Consider the following 23299-nt stretch of genomic DNA (forward strand, 5'->3'; position numbering starts at 1 on the left):
CCCCCCCCCCCCCCTCTTCCCATCCCCCTCTTCGTCTCTTCCCATCCCCCCGTCTCCCACCATCCGTCGCCCTTGTAGAGAGGCTACGTCGATTCTCCGTCCGTCATCATTTTATGACTTGACATTTGTTTTTTCTCCTCTGTGTTTTTATTGTTTATTTGTTCGTTCCTTCGTTCGTTCGTTCGTTCGTTCGTTCGTTCGTTCGTTCGTTCGTTTGTCATTCTTCGGGCTTTGCAAGGCTCGATGTGTCTAATCGGCGTCCCTTCATTCGCGACTCGACTGATCTCATTTGCCGCATTTTCTGACGCTCCTAACTCACATGGCAGCGCGCGCGGCCAAATTTTTCTTGGCTACGTCGTTGCTCGTGGATAAGAAATAATCGCTAAGCCGAGAGTCGATCGATCGAGTAAGGCGAGCCCGAGTGCCGGCGACTAATAATGCAATATACCGCGACAATTAAAGCCGGCCGAAGCGAGGCAGAGAGTCGAAGCTAAGACTAACAAAATACGAGGAGGATGTCCCACGGAGGCCAATGCTCCGAGCCGCGGAACAATCGAACAATACAACGCGCTCCGATTTCCACAGGCTAAGCGCAGCCCAGCTGCCGAGTCCCCCGTGCGCGTGCGTGTCGGATTGCAAAACGGGAGCTTTGCCAATTGATAGCTCAATGTTATTTCGATTTAGTAGGCGCTAGTTTAGTTGCACAAGGCTGTAAATGAGAGTATTCGCCTAAGAGAGTCTGTGCTGTTACGATGTTTCTTTCTCGCTTTAGATAACTGGTCGGACTTTTTTCACGATTGACGATCAGCTCGACGATAATGCGGAAACTCGAGATACGCAACTTTTTATTCACTCGAACGACAAAAAAAAGGCCAAATCACAGAGTCATTGCACACACATTATAAGCTAAGTGATTATTCATCCGCCGCGTAAAATATTATTAACAAATGAAGCGTATGCGTAAATGAGTATTTCATTTTATCGTCTTCTTCTTCGTATCGTGTAGAAAAATATTCATTACATAAGCCACCATTTAGTACCATATCTCTATCTCTCTCTCTCTCTCTATATATATATATATATATATTATTCCGTCTTGATGATGAGCACTTTTTTCAAATTAACGATATTCGCTAATGAATTGATTCTCGTTAAATGTCGTCTACATAAAAACGAGGAAATTGTATGAAAATAGCGCGACATGGTACACAGTGGATGAGGAAGAAATAGAAGAAGAAGAAGAAGAAAAAAAATCTTTATTATAAGTAATTTATAAACATTTTTATTTAATGGGCATTAATATTTAAATGTATTCGGTGTAATGTTTTGCTTTACAGTCGCTCAAAATCCCTAGGAATACGCGGCGGAGCTGAGATTTTTGTCAATATTTTTTCACGAGTATTATTACGCTCGTGGCCCATTGGCCATTAATAGGCCTTCGCGAGGTCGTCGTATAATATCATAAAAACACTCGAAAAGAAAAATGTATTTATCTTAAGCGCTCGTGCTATAAACGAGTTTTTCCTATGCGTACTTTATATTATAGATAAGCGATCGACGCATTAGCTCTGCTGACACGCAAATCAACGCAATTCGCCCAGGCAATGGACAATGTGCAAGAGCGCAGTAAGCGTGGCGGGTATCCTGGATGGGATCGAGAGACCGAATTCTCATCGCACTTCCGCTTTTCCCGGCAAAGCTCTCGAGCCTGCTCTCCGTGTGAAATATCCAAGGACGTCGTCGGCCGGCAATGGATTGGATCGCGAGAGCAGTCGTGCAGTGCTGCAGTGGCGCCCGACGCGAAACGCGCCCGGGAATCCGGGTCGGGATGACTAACTAGGTTAATGGTGCGTAGGTAGCAGTCGTTATTGTCAGCCTCGTACCTGCGCCATACACTTTAGAATCTTCGCTTTAATTCGCGATTTGCCGTCGCGTGGGCTCCTCTCTTCGCTCGCGCCTCAACCTCCGGCCTCCTATCCTTATTTATTCAGCAAGACCGAACATCATCCTCGATGTTCCCTATTTTTCTCCCTCTACCCCAATAGCCGGCTCGCAACACTCGACAGTGTCCTAGGAATGGGAAATAATCGCCGATAATGACAATTATCCTTCAGCTGCACAGATCTTTCGACGTAATTGGCTAGCGCGCGGATTTTGGCTCGATTCCGTGTTTCTTCGGCTGGCCGCGCAGTAATAATATTTGACAGTCCCGATGTGGGCAAATATGGCTCGCGTGGCTCAACCAACCCGCCTTCGAGCATCATAGCCGGATATTACGCGAACGATCGTCTCTCCATACCTCCAGCGACTTGCTGCCGACTGCCTCTCCGTTAATTCAAACCACCAGGGCCGTTTATTCGAGGCATTCGAGTGTTATGACGAGCGCCCGCGAAACTACGCAAAATGCCAATTGCATTAGCGATCCCAAGTGCACACTCGCATCGGCTGGTCCATTAATCAAAACGGGCATTAGAGTGGCGGGAAATTTGAGCGAACTCGTCGATTGGAAAGCTAGTGACGGTGAGCGCTCCACACGCTCGCTCGATTATCATTTCAATAACAACGTCACATGGTAAAACGACAATGTATTCCGCACTCCCGCGAATCTATCAATGCCGCATGTGCGTGAGCCTTGAAACCATCCAATATACCATTATCGATAAAGAAACAACATTCCTTCCTACATACATCATTCTCCGCGTTAGAGATCGCGACGTTTCCGAAGGTCAAAGTCGAACTGAGCCGCGAAAATTTTCGTTCTCGTCGCGCCAGCGCAACTCGTTAAACTCTCCTCGGCGAGGAGCCTCCCGCCCGGCGCGCGCCCGCATACAATACAAACGTAGGAGGAGCTGACCGTAGAAGAAGCTGAGACGAAAGACGAAGAAGGAAAGACAGTGGATAGAGAGAGAGAGAGAGAGAGAGAGAGAGAGAGAGAGAGAGAGAGAGAGCTTAAAGTTAGCGGTTCGCGCGCCCCACGCCGCACTGCCGCATACAGCGGCCATCGGCATTCGTCTAATTTACATAATTCCTTTTGGATACCCGGTGCGCTCGACTCGGCGGAAGAGCTCGTTGACTTACGCGCACTAACACACACGCGCGCTCAGCCATCATATTTCGAGCGTAGATCGAGCATGCGTACGTTTTCAATGGGCATTCTATGCATACATAATCACTTGCTTGGTTGACACTACGGGCGCTCGGTAAGTTTTATTGGAATAGCCTCATCATCGTGATATTTGTCAGAGTTTCGATGATCCCGAGCGCACATTATCTCCTTACAAATAATACCCCGTCTCGCTCTTACCTATAAACTCTACGCGCATTATTAGAAATCTCCATTGCCGCTCGACTTTTATCAACAATTTTCAACAACTCGAAAACTAACTCGCTCTCTACTGTGTTTACAATATATTTGTATATGCATACAGACGCGCGCGCGCCCGTCTACATGGCGAATATACATAATAATAAATATATAGTTATAAATTTATTTCTCTTACAATTTCCATGCCTAGCTGGTTTACTGTTTCATCTTTTACGGCAATCTCTGTTATCAATGTTAAGTAAAATCATGTCAAATCATAACTTAACTACAATCTAATTTGACATTATCGATGAAAAATATTCGTTTATCTTAATTGATGAATCGAGTGTAGCAGAGTTATTGTTAGTTTTCTTTTTTTTTCTTTCTTTCTTTTTTTCTTCTTCTTTTTTTTTTTTTTTTTTTTTTTTTTGCAGGATTTAAGAAGAGGTTTTAATTTACATTAATATCGCATTATTAAGCCAACTTTAAATGAGAATTTGAAACTCCAAATGTTTAAGTATTTCTATGATCAATTTCTAATAAACTATGCCTATCTTCTACCAAAGATTCACAGCTTCTCAAATTCTTTTTCAAAATTATCTTCATAGCAAATATCACAATCGATAAATTACGATAAATTTCGATAAATTTGTTAAAATGTCTACGAATTCTTTAATATTCTTTCACAACCGCTAATTACAATTGTTAAACCTTTCGAATTTCTTTGACTGTTAAAAATATCATCAATAATATATGACTCATTTTTTCTAAAAATATCTTTAAATAGCATCAATAACTAATATTACACTTTATTCCATATTATTTTTATGTTCATAGTTAAAGAAACCATTTTTTTCTTCGCGTAAACAAACATAGTATACGGATATTATGAATATTATTATTATTTTTTTTTTCTTGTTTTTTTTTTTATTTTCAATACCCTATAACTTACAGACAATACCTCTTTGGAAATTACAAAAATTACAATACTAATACGTACATATTTATAAATAAAGATTTATCATTGTCTAAAAATTTACATAATCAAATGTTAATGTTTGCTTAAGTCATATGATTTTCAATCGTATACTTTCAAAATATTTTTATAAATTCTGTTCAAATTATTTTTAATAATTAATCCGAATCTTAATGCAAATTGTATTTCCATAAATTTGTTTTATGTAATAATATGACAGCTATGTTAAATTCACATAAATTAGCATGTCCTGCTTTTGTATAAAAACGATAACCAATTGGAATATATTAAATGAAAACACTTTGACCGTATTATATTATTCTATAAATATAAAGTAATACATTTTATGCAATTAATTTGTTGAATTAATGTAACTTACCATAAGTGAAAATAAAAATATAATGAAAAAAAAAAAAAAAAAAAAAAAAAAAAAAAAAACTATAACATTAAATAAAACTATAAAATTAATATAAATAATGTAAATTAACGCTTATAATTTAAAATCTTTAAACATTAGAATATATAATACAAAAAATAATACTTTGAAATATTCTTCGAAATAAATGAAATTCTCTTTTAAAGAGATTGATTGTAATTTTAAATTTCCATTTTAAAAAGTGCAACCTTTAAAGTGAAAATCAACTGAACAAATAATTTTATAAGTTTTCCAAAATACTTAAAAATTTAACGAAATAGACATTAAATTCTTAGATAAAAAGAGATATACGATATTTGAACACCGAAGTCGGAATTAATTCGTACTCGGCTGAAGTCATTTTCAGAAAAAGTGATTTTTCCCGATTTAACTATTAAATTTAGATTTTAGTATAATCATTTCATTTATAATAAAAACTTCATTAATTTAAAATATTGAATTTCAATTAAGAAATAAAATTTAAATGCAATCATCTTTTTGGAAATTTTTTAATAATCAATTTGTCATTTGATTAAAAGATGAATTTTCAGAGAATGTTGAGATATAATTATATTTAATTATATACTTACGTACACGCACGTTTAAATCATAATGTCAATGTTCTAAAACATAATGGAATTACAAATATATTTCACACTATTCTGTAACTGCTATTATATAATAATACTTTAACGAGTATTTATACTTACGGCTATGACGTCTCATTGCTATACATAAAATGAAAACATTTCATTCAATGAAATTCCTGCAACTATTACATATTACACATTACTAAAACTTATTTGTACTTTCTTCTTCAAGTTTGACATCGTTTCCTCACCATTTATTACACGTTTTCTATGAACTATATATACTAATTAACTAATAATTTATTTCAGTAAACAAGTAATTTACTATTTATTATATATTCATCTGTGTTATTTATAAAATAGACTATTTTCCTCACTAAAGTACTAAAAAGATAAATATTGTAGCTCAGATTATTTTAATTAATTTTCTTAGTCACGTAAATTATATGATGTCCCATTAACTAACATATTGTGACTTAGCTAATGAACATGTATTATAAACACTCTTTATGTGAAATTTCAATAATAGTTTGACGAATATTTTAAGTAAAAGTTACTAAATGTCTGCTGAATTTTACATGATATTTGTTAAAAGTATCACTTATTAGCTAAAACTTTGTATTTCATGTAAAAGACTATTTTCACTGCATTATTTTTAGAAAGACGATTTAAATTTTCATAAAATATGGTAAATAATACACACGCGCTCACACACACAAATATATATATATATATATATATATATATATAGATATGCACAAGTAAAAATTATTCTTTTTAAAAAAATCATTAAAATAGACTGATGTTAAATTTCTAAAATTTACAATAATACATAGCAATTTTTAAAAGACAATTATTTACAAATTTTTAACTATATAATAGTGAATTGATGAATTTGAGAAAATATATTAAATGAATTTTTAATAAAATAAGAAAATTATTGTTATTACTGAATTTATTCCTTGGCAATATAATTGTTAATTATTGCATGTCAATATAATTAGTAAAAATTAAATTTATAAATCGTAGAATGAAATCTCTAAATCAAATAAATTATGTAAAAAAATTCATGGGAAATAAATTCAATTATAAATAGCACAAAATTATTCACTGTTGATTATATATTTTTATTTTTTCTACATCGATCACATTAAATTGTATTTTATGATGTTCTAAATTTAACGTAAAATATTTTAATTATATTAAATAGGAAATTTGTAAAGAAATTTCTTTTTTTTTATGAGGAGTTTATTATACTGTTTTATTGAATACTAATAAAAGAATAAATAATACATCGTACTTTATTAAGTGACAAACGAATAATTTACATCGGCTTTATCAGTATTTTTTACAGTTAATTAAACATAAAAAAAAAAAAAACATAAAAATCATATGCTTTATTTAAATAAGTTAGTATAATTTGAAGGTTATTAATATTTAAATTCTGAATCTTAATATTTAAAAAACATTTATAATAAGAAGAAATAAAATTTTCAAAAACTAAGAATACTCCAGTTGGTTGTATATATAAGTAAACCGTGATATATGTATAAATGAATTATTTTTTATTTGCATTCAACTGTAAAGAATTATTTCGTTAATTTAAAAATTATTATTAAATATATATATATATATATATATATATATATATATTACCATTTATGAATGTAGTCGCTAAGACTAGTAATGTTATAACAAATAAGTTTGTTATAAATTTAATGATACTTTTACACGTTTTATATTCAACTTTAGATAATGTCAAAATCCTATCAAATAAGGAGATGAAACGACTTTAGTTGCAACAGAATAATATCAATCAACGTCAGATTAATATAATTTGATTGAATATCTCATAAATAAAATTTTCGTATTTATTATCTTACACATATAATAAACTTAAAGCGATACAGTTCTAATTATTTATATTCTTAATAATAACATTTCTTATTAATTAAACGAAAAATCTATGAAATTTACTTTACTTTAGTAATGAATTAGTATTTCACGTTAAAATATAAATTTAGGTTCTATTAGCTCAATTGAGAAATTTATTTTAAAAAATTGAAGATAACTATTATAATATTTTAAGATGACTATTATACATAAAAATTCTTTACTTCCCAAAGCATTGATTAATGTATTATTCATTGAGCTCAATGTTATATATACCATACCATTACATATACCATTTATTATATTTCCAATGTTGGATAATATTACATAAAATGATTGAAAATACGAATTTATTATGTGTTAAGTATTCGGTATTCTTCTTCTCCGAATGAAATATTCTTATTTATGCAAATGAACTGTACTGAATATTCCAAGAATATAATTAAATAAGCTTTAATCACAAAAAGTAAAAGTATATACAATGCTAAAAGTATATTTTATTTTAACAAACACTTAATTAATAAATTATTCATCCCTACTGAATATTAATAAATTTTAAGCATTGTAACATTCAATATAAACAATTAATGTACATATATTCTCTCTTAAAATATAACACGATTGATGATAGTTATTTTTATATAAAATTGTTTTCGATTCATAAAAAATTACGTGTTAAATATAACAGATTCATTTATTAAATTTTTTTTTTTAATTGCATGCTAATTCTCGAGAATTTATAAATCTTTAGTGATTAAATTGAAAGAGACAATGATCTTAGAATTTAAAACGACGAGTCATATGTTCATTTAGTGATAATATACAACTAATTTACATTCAGTTACAATTTATAAATGATTTCATTTTAAAAATTAAAACGAATGCTTTAAATATGCATAGTCGTTCTTTTAAATCATATTATTTTTTGCCTATAAAGGAACAAAATAGGCACATCAAAAATTAGATATGATTAAACGAAATTTATTATTAATTAAAAGTTAGTATTTTTACGTTAGCCATGAAATCAGATTGAATCATATTAAACAAATACACGTAAAATCCATTTAAAAGAATATATCAGTCCATCGAGAGTCATCATGTCTCTCAGAAAACTGTTATCTAGGAAATTAATTTACCTATCACAGAAAATGGATATATCAAAATTCACCTTCGCTCTTCTCTCTTCTCTCTCCTCTCTCTCTCTCTCTCTCTCTCTCTCTCTCTCTCTCTCTCTCTGCCATTCAATTTATATTGACTAACTTTACAATAATTTTTATCATTACTATCATAATATTACTAAAGTCTTCATCTATATAAAACTATTATCAACTAATATATCATACAACCATATATCATACAATGAGAAAAGGTATTTGTCTAAAAATAAATTTGTCGCGTCAAATGTCCCGTAGCATTAGTTTTATGATGACCTTTTTGCTGGACATTTGGACCTTTGTTCTCGCCAGATGTCTTTATGAATTGTATTTTCTTTAGATATTCGAAGTTTTGCTGAATTGTTTAGATTTAGTTAATCCGAGGCGCGTTTTGAATGTTTATTCCTCGAGTAGTCGAGAGTTCGCTTTTTTTTCGGAACTCTTATCTCGAGTTTCCCAGATGACTAATGAGCCGGGAGTTTCTACATTCTCGAACAGTATTTATTTCGTAAAATTAATTTTAGTTCAATGCACTTTTTATTTCTTACTGCTAATTATTTATGCGATGTATATGTCTGTTAAAAAAATTTCTATATAATATTCTATCAAACAATTCACACGATTTATGAAAGAAATATTTTTTTTTACTTTTGATGTATTTTGTCGTTTATATTAATTTAATATCTGTAAATGAAAATACGTAAGTAAACGTAAGTAACTAGACATTCGCAAATATTGCTATTTTAAAATTGTTATAATAAACGTCAAATACATATAATAATTATAAATATTAACACATATAAGAACTACTCAATTTTAAGAACAATGTTATTAAATGTACATCAGTTGAAAGGTTACGAAAGAATATAAATAAATTTTATTTCCTATTTAAAAGACTACATAATTTCTAATTATATTTTCATAAAAAAATACAGAATATCAATGATGATTGAGTATACAATATGCTTCATCAACAAATAACAGTTGCATATATATAATACCCTAGACGAACGAATTCATTAAATACTATAATACAATATCATCGGATCTATAATCATGTCAAGCGACTTCGCTAATGATTTCTAGGATTCGATCATTGAGTACAGTTTTTAGATCACGTGAAATTAAGAAATCAAAATGAGTGAACATTTCATCTTTCACTGGTTCAATAGTCACAATATTTCGTAAATCCTTCGACAAATCGATGGAATTCTAAATAATAAAGTAATTAAGCAATTAAGCAAACAATAACAATGTTCTGTCGATAATATTTGTAATATGTATTGTAAATTCCGCCTACGTGTGGTGAAATTAATGTATCTCCTTTTCCATAAAATAAAGCCACTGGTGCGACAATATTACTCAAATTATAATGCGGTGGTTCCCTCTGCTTATACACTGCAAAATTCTGTATAATTCCATAGTCAAACATTTTAAAAGAATCTAAAAAAAGTAATTAAATAATTAAAATATGATAAATGGCGAGTATTGCGAGTGCTTTTAAGAATTTATTATTACCATTAGTGCAGCGTGCCATTGTGACTTAAGATGCTTTTTTTTGTTATTATTATTGTTAGAAAGGAATGCCAAGAAGCAATTTTTGGCCACAAAGCGCGTCCTACTTATTAGCGAACGAAAATGATCATGGAGTTTCAAAAGTGCTTGCAACTCTATCATCCAATGGCTAGAAATTGCGAGTAGAATACAGCCCCGTTAACCACTCAAGATCAAAAAAAGTCGAAAACGGATGAATCAGTCCATCAAGATTTATTAGCCAGCAATGCCGAACGAGACTGTAAGAAGAAGCAAGCAGATACCCGTGGCGATTGACATTCAAAATTGTGACCCAGAAGCTGGTGATCATTGTAGGCGAAAATCTTATGTGTAACACAACGATAAAAAACATTATAAATGACATATCCTTTCGCGCCTCTAAAAATATCTTAAATCCTTCGAGCAGCATCCGACAATCTTAAATATCCGATCTTCACCGAGATGGACCTCTGTCAATGCATATTGTCAATACGAAGTTTAAAATATCCATCCAGATAATCGATGTAAATGAACTAATTAACGGAAATATCTTAATGATGATAATGATGAAGATTGGACAAAAGGATGAACTATTGCCGAATTTAAAACTTTAGGATATTTCTGAATAACAATCGAGTAAGTGTAAAATTAATAAAATTTTAATAAAAAAATCTTAAAGATAATATTTATAATTATATTTGTAAATCCTGCTAAATTTATATTATAACAAGTAATATTTACAATTCGATATGATTCGATAAATGATAATGCATTTAAAATATATTACATCACATCTCATATCACATTATTGAAATATACATAAATAAATAAATCTTGTAAAGTAGAAAGAAATTCAAGTTTTTAGAAGCAAAGACAAGAAAAAGAATCACAGATCCGTATTAATTAGTAATTCTTAGATTATGAAAAATAATTTTTTTGTTTTTGCCAAGCATACCACACCATTGGAAAATATGAATTTTCCGTTATAAACCAAATAAAAAATTAAAACAAAAATTAATTTAAGTTTCTATCCGTGTGTAATAAAAATCGATTTACCCATTGTGTTAATTATGATTCAAGACTACGTTTAAATAAATATATGTAAATAAACGCAATAAGTATGAGAACACTTAATGGAAAAGTATGTTGAATGAAGTTTGTTACTCGTGGGGCCCCAACATCGACATAGCAACGTTAGCAAACACGTATATACGGTTGCCTACTGTAAGGCTGTAAAATTCAAGCTATGCATGCATCGTATAAATAAATTTGTTCTTTCTTTTGTTTTTTATGAAGAAAGACAATTAAAAATTTGAATATTTAAACATATAGACGAATAGCTTTTATTTTTATTATAAATTGCAAAATTCATTTATTCATGCTAATTAAATTTATTATATTTATTAATCATATATATATATATATATTTATCTTGTTATAGAGTTTTTAAAATAAATAATGATTAATTTCGGAATATATGTATAAATCTTGTATTTCAAAATTATCCAAGATTCAATATATTTGTCATTAATAATAATAATAATAATAATAATATTTACAACATATATATATATACAAATATGTAGACAAAATGGAATTTTGTCAAGGTACATTATTTTTGTTCATTGTGTTCGACCCAATCAATTGACATTAAAATTACAATGTAATATTAGGATATAAATTTTTTTATAATATTTAAATTTATAATATACCTGATATCAAATTTTGGTAAAAATGCGTTAACGTTTGAATCGAAGATCCTGAAGGAAAATATGAGACTAGAGTCGGCAATTTAGACTGGAAACAAAAATTTTATAAAAATTTCTTAGAAGAACAAGGCATAATATATTGCATCATAAACATAATTCGGTATGTAACACTTACTGTAATAAATTGAGAAGGATTGTAACCAAACAAATAATATATAAGTTTTATACAATATTGTTGTAAAATACTTTCATTGCTGCAAAATGAGTACAAAACTTTTATGTTTGCTTTCGTTAAAGGAAAGACTTCGTAAGTACCGGAACTAATATAGAAATTCTGAAAATCAAATGATATAGACCTTAAAAATCAAATTTATGTTCTATTTTAATATAATAGTTTGATGTTACTTTTATTTTTCTAATAATCTAAATAATACTAGTTTGAATATAATTAGTTGATATAAATTTATTGTATATCATTATGATAAAATGTGATGGCAAATGTAATGTAATTGCTCGATATAATTTTTTAATTGTTTAACATACGCTATACTATTATATTTACTAATATTATATTTGCCGCTCATGGATTATATGGCTTTGAAAAATATCTTATTACAGTATTAGATAATTTAAACTAAAAAAAAAAAAAAAAAAAAAAAAAAAAAAAAAAAAAAGTACATAAAGACGAAGAATTTCCAAAAAAAATTTAACTAATATAGATGAAAGTTAATCAACATATTGTTACAGCATTCCCTTATTTAAAATAGTAGGAATCGTATATTATATTAATTACAAGAATTAATTATTTCTTAAAAAAATCGATAATAATTTTAAGATTAACATATTACACAAATAGATGGTATAAAAGAAAAAACAAAAAATTTTTTTTTTTTACATATTGTTAATTAAAGCTTACCGATCCTCATTTAACTACAACAATTTAATATATTAATAGAGCATACGAAAGTTTTCTTCAATTTTCACATTCAAACTAAATATTTTATTTCAACTGAAGCTATACAACTGCTGCTAATTTACTAAGACGCTATCACAATACATTCAACTAGCCAATTTTCTAATATGTAAGAAAAAAAAATAGAAAATAACAATAAACCTCATGCAAGACAAGTTAATCTCAATAATGAGTATTACGTCACTTTAAATGCCTCAAAATTCTTCTTGACGAACTTCACCATAGGTGAGTGTGGCGTATGCCAGTAGACTACCGGTGACAAACTGATTATTAATTTCAGTTTTTTGTTGTATTCGGGTTTCGTAGACAGCAATACATAGCTAATAGTTGTACCCATCGAATGGCCAATATAAACAATTGATTGTTGATCCGTTAATTGTAGAATATAGTCGATGACAGCTGTCATATCAAATACTGCTATCTCGTGGAAGCTAGTTTATAATGTAACAATTAAATATTTAAATCGCTCTTTCCATATTGTTTATCATACATATATATATATATATATATATATATATATAAACATTAAACTTAAAAACATTATTGATTATATTAATATCACATCATATTATATTTCATATAAATTTTTCGTTCTCGTTCAAATCCAATTACTAGTCAAAGGAATATATTAAAAATGTTATGATCTCTGCATTGATTAATTTTCATGCTATTTTAATTTGAAAATATTCAAAGTTATTATACAACATAGAAACTTTTTCTACGTGAATAATAATACATATTTTTGCAATAAAAATATCATTATACATTCGTATATTATACATAAAATTATACATTCGTATAATTCATTATCAAAGAGGTATAAAAAATATGGATTGATGATTATCACTTGATTATTAGTCACTAATTAACTTAATAAAATTACGTAATACTAGTAACCTTGTCATTCTATTATAATAATTTGTTTTGTAAAATCAATGTGTAGTTGTTAAAAAGTTGAAACTATTTTAATGTATAAATTTTATGTTCTTGGCTACGTCAATATTTAAATTAAAAATTTCACTTAAAAATTCGGATTCAACTTCACTCTTTACAAATGTCATACAAACATATCTTGATAGTAATTATTTATCATTGTATGTATTTTAATTTAAGCTTTAAAAAAATGACAGACTTAGTAGTGACATGAGTAATTGTAATCATCACGTAATTATGTTCTAATATCTAATTTATAAATTTGAAAATATATTAGTACTATTTGAAAAATTATTTCTTACTATGGCAATATAATTATTATCATATTAAATTTCCACATCATAAAACACAAAAATAATGAGCTGGGATTACCATTAAATGTATTTTTAATTTATTTAAATTTTAATTAAAGTAATTGTATTTTTAAACACGATGCATTATTATGTTTATTTAAGAAGAATTGTATAAGTAAAACTAAGAATTCAAATTGTTTATTAAAATTGATTATCAACGCGTCTTCTAGCATTACCATAAGGATTCGTTTATATACATTTTTTCAATTAAAATTATTTACATATTGGCTTTATAATATACAAATTTATCGATCGTGTATTTTATAACTTTTATTATCAACTTTTGTTACTTTTCACTCCAAAGCTAATAACTGATAACAATAGCAATAATAACAATTGCTTATTTGTTTTGGGAATTCGCACGTAGATTTGCTACAACTGTTATTTCGGAAATAACTTAATATCCATCATATAACAAAAACACATTTCCAGAACCCCTTATTTAATTTCTAATGTATTTAATAATGTTTTTCGTATCTAAAACTCACAATACTAAACTCAGCATAAAGTAAATAGAAAATATAATCATTGGAAGTTAACGTGCACTCCTCGTGCATAATACTAACCAAATGGACAATTTCATTTCCCACTCTATCGTTAAACAATAAGTCGCTTACAAATTCCTTGCTTGCATTTGTTATTGCCTGCATAAACAGTCTTTCGTCTTAATAAACTAATATTTACAAACTGAACTAAATCACCTGAATTGCCAAAATTGCTGATCACGGTTCGGAGACAACGTTGTGTGCGAACGGGAATAAGTGTTACCGCGTGCATTGCTCAACCACACGTCATATCCGGCATCAGCCAATAAGTACGCTAGAACATAAACACAAAAATTGTTCAAAGTTGAACTTAGAAACGATTTGTTTTATTATTATATTTATTGGAATGTATTTTGTTTATAAAATATTTGTCATTGCTGTGCAGTTAGCCAATATCATTATTAATATATCATCATATGATGATAGTGATGATAGTGATATATATATATATATATATCATCATCACTATTAATATCCTACAATGTTTAAGAACCAAATTTTATCAAATAATCATGAAAACTTATACAATCGTTCTTTCTAAAAGACTTCCTCGTCAGGACGCTAAAAATTTATTTTTACAACGTGAATGCCTAATCTAACCTGTTTGGGTAAATATTGTTAGTATTATAAAGAATATCATATAAACTATTTAAATACAAATTATTTATTCAAATAATTTAGGAGTGAAGAAGAAAAATATCCAAATCCCAAATGTTTTTCAATTAATTCGAAAAACAGACAAATATAAATTTCAAAGTCTTTACATGATTTTATTGACATAATTTAGACATAGAAATAATGAAGTGATTTTTTCTATATGTAAAATAATTCGTTTTACGATTTAATTAAGAAAAAAACGCAGACATGCATAGAAATTTAACATTTTTTTAATTTAAAGCTCTGTAGATCCTGTTATTTTTTTATATCATAATATTATTTTATGTATTCAATTTTTTATTTCCCCAAACTTATCTATTCGAAGATATTATTATATATTAACAAATACATACTAACAAACAGTAAGTATATTATTTCTCATATTAATATAGTATATTAGTATTGGTAATGCAGATAATTGTTTACCGGGGTATTGACACTCATTAATATTATTCGTATATTTTATTAAATTATAATTCTATTTAAATTTGTATTGGTATTTATAGAAATATATATATTTAGTAGTAATCTTATATTTTAAATTCATTAAAAAAACATTATGCTCCCTTGAGTCCGTTAAAGAAATGATTAGAAAAAAAAAAAAAAAAAAAAGAAAAAAAATTCTAATAACTCTAAACACGGCGCTATTCTCTCCCAGTGAAATTCAAAGTAATAATTTTTCAATTACCGTGTTAAGTACTGCAAGTAGTAAACGAGTTATTACATAGATATAAAACTATTTGCAAATGGTATTATTAATAATGAATGTAAGAAATATTAGTTTTATATCACAATTATAAATTGAAATAATAAGACATAGAAGTATGCAAATGCTTAATGTGCTTTAGATGTTACATTTTGTTAAAATTATCATTCGTATTAATAATCGTATAATTCGTATAAATAAATAATCCTAATAATGGGTTTGAAAATACATTACGCTCTTGCACAATGGTACATAGTTCTAATTAAATATCAACCCAACTTGCAAATATTATTCGTCAAGTTCGTTTATTGTGTTTTATTTGTTTTTCTTTTTTGCTGTGCGTAAACGACCGGCTCACCTTGACCAACAGGCTAAACCGCATATGAAGTGAATACTCAGCGCATGCAAGTTGATTTTATCTCACAAAATGTACTTCGATGTTAACGATGCAAACATTAAGAGAAAAAAAGCCGCTAATTCGATGTAAACTCAATAGACTCTAACTGAGTTTGCATAAAAATTATATGAATGTGCCAAAGTTTAGAACAAATTTATCTTATTTCTTCAAATTTCATCTTTTTAAGGTAAACGTATCATCTGTGTACACGGTGACTCGATAATTGGCAAGACAAGAAATTATTAATATCAATAGTCATAGAATTTGAATTTTTTGAAATTCAAAGAATTTCGGACTAATAAGTACATACTTACTTTAACGAGAGTAAATCGATAATATCCGTAGGATTATGAAAATGTTCGGTTTTAAATTCAGGTTTAATTTTTGTTATTTTACTTATATGGAACTTTAAATTTTAAGCCTGCAATAAATTTTAAGAAGTAATTATAGAAAATTATCTTTGCAAATCGATCAATACATTATATTTGTATTTAAATTTAATTTCATTTTCGGGGGCAAATATTTAATTTAACATTAGCTCCATTAAACTCATGAATAACATTCGAATGGAATCGAGTTTTATTTAAAATATTCGATATTCGTCCTAATTAAAATTTAAAATATAACGTTTATTTTTTAATCCCGTTTCAATCTGTATTATCAGAAATATTGCATTTATACATTTATACAAAAAAAAAAAAATTAATGATAAAATAAAAATAGGCTATTATTGGTTATTATTGTTTTCACCAATGCAATAAATTAATAAGAATGAAAACAGATTTCGTGTAACGAATTAAGTGGCAATAAAAATGTTACTAATTTTATTTATATTTTATTTATATTTACTAATTTATATTTTCCGCATTTTAAATGAGAAAATCGAGTTTATTTAATGACTTAAAGTATTTTAAAACAATATAAGATTAGAAGAAAAAAAAAACATAATATAAAAAATCATACAAAAAATTATAAAATAATATTAAATAAGAAACATTGATCGATTAATCTATTATATTTTAAAATTTGATTGTAAACTAATATTAATAAAAATATATATATAGGCACTTATAATTAATTATATTCTTCAAAATAATCCTTCAAAAATAATAGAATAGAGTTATATATAAGAGTGATATATAAACTTAATAGATAAATAAATATAAAAAAAAATTGAAACTACCGTTCGCAAAATATTATAATGAACTTTTATTTTTAATTTAGAATACTTCATATTGTATTATTATTAATAAACTAGATATATATATATATATATATATATATATATATATATATATATGTTTGTGGGGGTGTGTGCGTGTGATGGCGACCGTGAGGTGCTTTTAATTGAATATTAGTTATAGATTTAATTTTATAATTTATCAGTTTACATCAATGAATTTTTGCAAAACTCGTGTTAATTTATATTTGAAATCTTAAGATACTAAACCACTATATAATATAATATAGTAATTACCAAATTAATTCTGCTTTGTTAACTTTATTTAAATCTAACGATAGATTATGATTGCAGTTTTGCCACAGTACTATTATGCATTTAATATTACCCACGATGAAATAAAGTGAAATAATATTTATATAAATATATCTAATTTATAAAAAGTTAAACATAAAATTAGGTTGTAAAATGAGTGAAAAATGGGTGAAAATTACTTATTAAATACAAATGTACTGAATCAACATAATGTAATTTCATGTTGTGAGTAAAGAAGGCACTAAATTGAAATTAACCTTGACATTAAATGTGAGAAAATTAATCGTGATTTATCATGTGATTTATATTGACATTTATAGTTGTAATCTCTACACCTTTGCGTAATAAGTTATGTGAATATAAATGTAATGTTGACAAAAATAAAAACATCCATTTAAATTATTAGACCGGGAAAATTTAATCGATCAAATTTTATTGGAATTCAATACCTTGACATTAAAATTTTTATAAAACTAACTTAAAGTTTTAGGTGAAAGTATGTATACAAATATCATAAAATTATAGATTAAAGTAAGTATGCTTTCAAATCACGTTTACCCAAATCCTTGGTCGGGCCAGAAAGGATCCATAAATCCGAGGATGCGAATATACCATGTTGAAATAAGGCAATTGGTTTTTTCGCTGCCTTAGGAATTGAAGGACTTCCCGGTATTCTGTGAATGCGTAACTTATATCCATCAATTGTTGTCACAAGATGTTCTTCGGCTGGATATCCAAATCGATTGACAAGTGCCACCTTTTTATAATAATTCATAAGAATGAGAAATTTTTATATTAGGCATTTGCGTTTAATTATTCAAAATTATTGTTAAGATGAATGTAAAGTAAACAAAAAACATAAATTTACAGTTTAATATTAATTACATTGTCTAAAATTGATAGTAAAATATTTTAATATTACTTTATAAAGATGACTTTGCAATTTCATATAATTTATAAATTATATCTCATTCGAGTACTTAAGGATGTTTTATATAATGTAAGACTCAAATAATAAAAATGTACTTATAAAACAAATACTTTATACGGATGAAACCATATATAATTTCAACTTTATCCATTCTAATTACATTTGTTAATTATTCATATTATGTAAACGATCTACGTAAATTACCGAACATCTATGTAAACATATCTTATATCACATATATTTTCATGGTTTTTTTAAACTATTAATTTGGATTCGATTCAACTCTCTATATGTATTTTTTTTTTTGGTTTTTTTTTTTTTTTGTTTTTTGATCTCAATTCGTGTTAAATAAGGACGAAGCTACAAAATATGTAAAATTATGTTGGTTCAATTTAATTAGAGCTTGAATTAAATTATGTTTGATTAAATTGTTAAAATTTTTAAACTTTTAACCCGCTATACTTTGACGTTTTTAACTTTTAAAATTATTCTTTATTTTATAAAATAACGTTAAAAATAGATGCTTAATTTGATAAAATCCCAAGTAGTACGAAGCACTTTTCGTATTTACGAAAGATATAAATGAAATTTGCTGATACATTTTTTAAAAAATGTTTTTACAAATAATTGAATTTCATTGTAACGATCAATTTATAGTACAGAATTAATTTATTAAAAATACTCGTATTTATTGATCTCCTTCGATACAAATTTTAATTTATCCAAATAATACGCAAATAAACCGTGTAATAAAACATTAACTGCTTTTTAAAACACAGTCTATACAATATTTTAATTCATTATCGAATGACATAAAAATATCATATGTACAGATCTCAATAAAACATATAAATAAATGGAGGAAAATAGAAAATGTGATTTTACAGCTTCGATAGATTAAATTCTGTGTAGCATGACAATTCGTGTGCTATACATTATTATAAATTTTTACATGTAACTATAATCAATCATATATAATTAACTTTTCCATAAGAAACATACGAATATTATTTATAATCAAGTGTACACAAGAATATATGAAACATATGTAAAAAGACTTTTAAGCTTGTTTTACTATTACAAAGTTATCGAGATAATTACGGCATTTAATAATTGCTTGGAAGGTTTATTCTCAATAATTATCAATTTAAAATTGAAATTACTAATGACATATTATGTTATATCTTTTATTGTTTAAAATAGTTCGCGTTGCTTATCTTCATATTGGATGAAAAATAAAGAGAGATAATTTGTTTTATTAAAGGCAACAGATTTATTTCAAATTCCATAAGATATGAATCCAATATGATATTTACATTTGCATAAATATTCAAAACATTATATCAAGTATTTTATTTTTTACAGAATTCGATATTATATATACTACAATCGATATGAGTTTTTTTATCTATGAAATGCCGAATTGCTAAATTAATTTTTTATTTCACACACAAAATTATTAGTTGTACCGCAGAATAACAACAACAAAAAATACTTTATACAATAATAATTATATCAAGTATTTTATTATCGAATGTAAAAATTGCTTAATTAATTTGCGTATTCTGACTCTATAATAGGAACAATGTTTCGTAAAATATGAGCAAAGAAAATAGAAAATGTTATTTATTAATCATAACAAATGAAACAAATATTTTTAAGTCAATAATAATACAATTCGATAGACAAAACTCAATGGCCGAATTAATAAACTTAATTAATTAACAAAAATGAGGTGAAATAAAAAAAAAATGTAATCTATGCTCAAACGAAAATCGGTAATTCGTTGATATGTTTATTCCGTACCTTTATTTCTTTTTCATAAACTAATAACAATGATTTTATTAACATTACTATTCTAACAACAATCATGTAAAATTTTCATTCAATAGTTTGTTATCCATAATACCGCTCGACAATATAACTCAATATACTTAAAAAAATGTACTAATACAATTGTAGTTCCGTTCTATGTTGTAAAAGAACCATAAAATATACTTACAAAATCCAGAGATTTTAGGCCTTCTATGGAATCAAAAGATCTCTCTGTCGTCTTATTTCGACTCCTCGCGTATCTCTCACGCGCAAACAAGTCAGGACGTGATTCAAAAAATATTGGCGAAACATCAATCAACAGCGTATATACCAAATACAACACGAGAATTGATTTTATATCGTTCATATTTGCCTATATTGCGTACTTCTCCATGAAAAATAGGAAAATAGTTAATAAATAAGCTCTAAATTTGTAAAATAAATATCTCTAAATATCTATCTTGATATCTACATATCGATCTCTAATTTGTATTTACACTTTAATTTAATAAAAAAAGTTCTTTAATATAAAAACAAATTTATCGATTCATTGCTCTATATATATATATATATATATATATATATATATATATATTGTAATGAATCGATATAATGACGATTAAAAGTATCCATCGATATGGAAGATTGTTTATCGAATTAGTTAACACCGTTTATCCATTTAACTATTTTATAATTACATATACTTTTTATACGAGACGGTTAAATTGAAGCATATTTTTAATTGTTCTTAATTGTAAAAGAATTTGTTAATTTTAATGTAAGTCCCAAAACTTTACAATTTGCACAATTCAACGTATGTGTAATTGAGGTCGCATATACAATAACAAGAAAAACAATCATTTGGTAATATTTAATAATTAAATATCGCGCCAAATACAATACAAATACCATATGCATTTCGACATGTTCGTACGCCATCAAATAAAAAAATAAAATAAAATAAAATAAAAGAACGTATTAATTATCGTATATCACTTTGCATGAGCGTGGACGAAAAGGGTGTAATGATATAAAGAAAAAAAAAGAATAAAAAAAACTTTCGAGCTCTTTACGAAGTTCACGCGAGCATTATACATTAGAGAGAGAGAGAGATAGAGAGAGAGAGAGAGAGAGAGAGAGAGAGAGAAAGCCGTGCAACTTGTGCTTTTTACCTGGGAATGCGCCTGGCGAACGATGTTATCGCTCGAACTTGCGGACGACGAGTGCAAGGCTCGAATATAAAGTCGTGCAACAGGAGCTTGCACGTCACCGCAACCACGTTACACGCTTGCGTGCCTGAGCCTACCTGTTGTTAGGGGGAGGGGGATGAACGTTCGGATGCAGGTGCAGAGACGCGCGAGCACGAGTGGGTGTGTGTAAGATGTGTAAGATGCGCGGTTTCACGACGCCCCTTGATGTCCTTGATTCTGGGACTCTGTATTCAATGTTGTACTCCTCCTAAGTGAATTACATTATTGTCCATTTCGACGGATAAAATCCCGTCAATTGCCGGTTTTCTTACTCTACGGTTCTCACGTTGCACTCCCGTAAAGGATAATTGCATGAAATTTTTTTTTTTATTTTTTTATTTTTTTTTTATTTTTTTTTTTGTAAGAAGGAAGGTATTCTTTTCATTTGCTTTATTTACACGGCCTTTACTTTTCCTCGTCTTTCGGGCATCTGCAAATTGATTTATATTATAATGAGACAGTAATAATAAAAGTGCGTTCCTATATATAGAATATTATAAACTGCATTAAAAGTGTTACGATAAAATGCAAATGAAACATAAAATGGACATAAAAATAAGATAGAAAAAGGCAATTATGCATATTTTAATTGAAGCTGTCTTATTGTAACTTCCATTAATCATTTTTGCACGATATAATAAAATCAGCGCCAATGGATATCAAATTTCATATTTGATTGCAATGTATGTTTAGTAATGTTGAATTGTAAAGAAAATTCTCCAAAATTTGCAGTGACAAATATTCTTTTTTTTTTGATAACCACGAATTATAAAACATTTAAACGAATTTCATCAAATAGTTTACGGTAAAAAGTCACCTTTAATTAAATATCAAAAATGTATAAACAAATAAAATGAATAAATTAATAAAAGAATTTTTGAATAATTATTTTCATTATATGGATTTACTCAATTTTTATTACTATCGTTAAATTATACGTTTATTTATCGTTGTCATTAATTTATTAAAAAAAAACATATGTGTATATATATATATATATATACATATATAATAATACTTGCAGTTTTTTTATTTCTATTATATTTGTATTATCGATGATATGAAACTTTAGATATAATTATACCACACAAATATACATTTATGAGGAACAAATCTGAATTTTTAATAATTCTTCGATAATAATTTACGATTCGAAAAAATCTCTCTCTCTCTCACTCTCTCTCTATATATATATATATATTTAACAATCTCATCTATAAATGTATTGTAATTATAGTTAATATATTTTACAAATTATATGGTAATAATAATTTCACAAATTGTAAAAACACATCGGTCGATAAATAATAATAAGGAATCCATATCATCGGTTAAATATTTTTTTGATGGTTATGTATTATCGTGCACATTAACATAAAATATTCTGTTTATAATGTGACAAATGCAATTAATTAATACCCAAGAAGTACGTTACTTTTTATAAGATTTCAAATGCATCAGATGTCAAATGAATCAGAAATGTGATATTTTATAGTATAGAAATATGTAAAATATTAAAAAAATATATGTCTTTATAATTATAATTCTGCATATTTGAACTCATTACTTAACAATTTGATCTTCTTTATTTTCATAATAATTTCATTTCAAATTTTAAATAAATAATATTATTACATATATATTTAAATCATTACACGCTAATATAATGT

The 23299-nt window shown here is 27.5% G+C and overlaps 2 protein-coding genes across 2 annotated transcripts in view; both read right to left on the reverse strand.

The window, feature by feature from the left end:
* The window catches only part of LOC105362607 (lipase 3-like), a 14496-nt gene extending 11780 nt beyond the window's left edge, over positions 1-2716 (reverse strand). Inside the window, exon 1 of the mRNA XM_011500081.1 lies at positions 2300-2716. The gene's annotated coding sequence lies outside the window, so the exon portion shown is untranslated. The remainder of the gene's footprint in view (positions 1-2299) is intronic.
* Positions 2717-9255: 6539 nt separating this feature from the next.
* LOC105362608 (lipase 3-like) lies at positions 9256-21644 on the reverse strand. The gene is made up of 9 exons (XM_011500082.1): positions 21552-21644; positions 20567-20767; positions 18192-18390; positions 14535-14652; positions 12732-12978; positions 11750-11908; positions 11578-11662; positions 9633-9775; positions 9256-9544 (listed from the first exon to the last, which is right to left on the reverse strand). Exons 2-9 carry the CDS (start codon positions 20744-20746, stop codon positions 9392-9394), a joined length of 1284 nt encoding a protein of 427 aa, XP_011498384.1. The 5' UTR covers positions 20747-20767; positions 21552-21644; the 3' UTR covers positions 9256-9391.
* Between the last annotated feature and the right edge of the window lie 1655 nt (positions 21645-23299).

This window comes from Ceratosolen solmsi, unplaced genomic scaffold, assembly GCF_000503995.2.
Source record: "Ceratosolen solmsi marchali unplaced genomic scaffold, CerSol_1.0 scaffold41, whole genome shotgun sequence".
Taxonomy (NCBI): domain Eukaryota; kingdom Metazoa; phylum Arthropoda; class Insecta; order Hymenoptera; family Agaonidae; genus Ceratosolen; species Ceratosolen solmsi.

Bases quoted from the DNA above. Each gene is read 5' to 3' on its own strand.
- LOC105362608 (XM_011500082.1), bottom strand. From the start codon at position 20,746: ATGAACGATATAAAATCAATTCTCGTGTTGTATTTGGTATATACGCTG. The intron at 18,391-20,566 runs GTAAGTATATTT...TATTATAAAAAG, and splicing joins GCCTAAAATCTCTGGATTTT to GTGGCACTTGTCAATCGATT. The intron at 9,776-11,577 runs GTATATTATAAA...TACTTTTTTTAG, and splicing joins TTACCAAAATTTGATATCAG to ATTCTTTTAAAATGTTTGAC.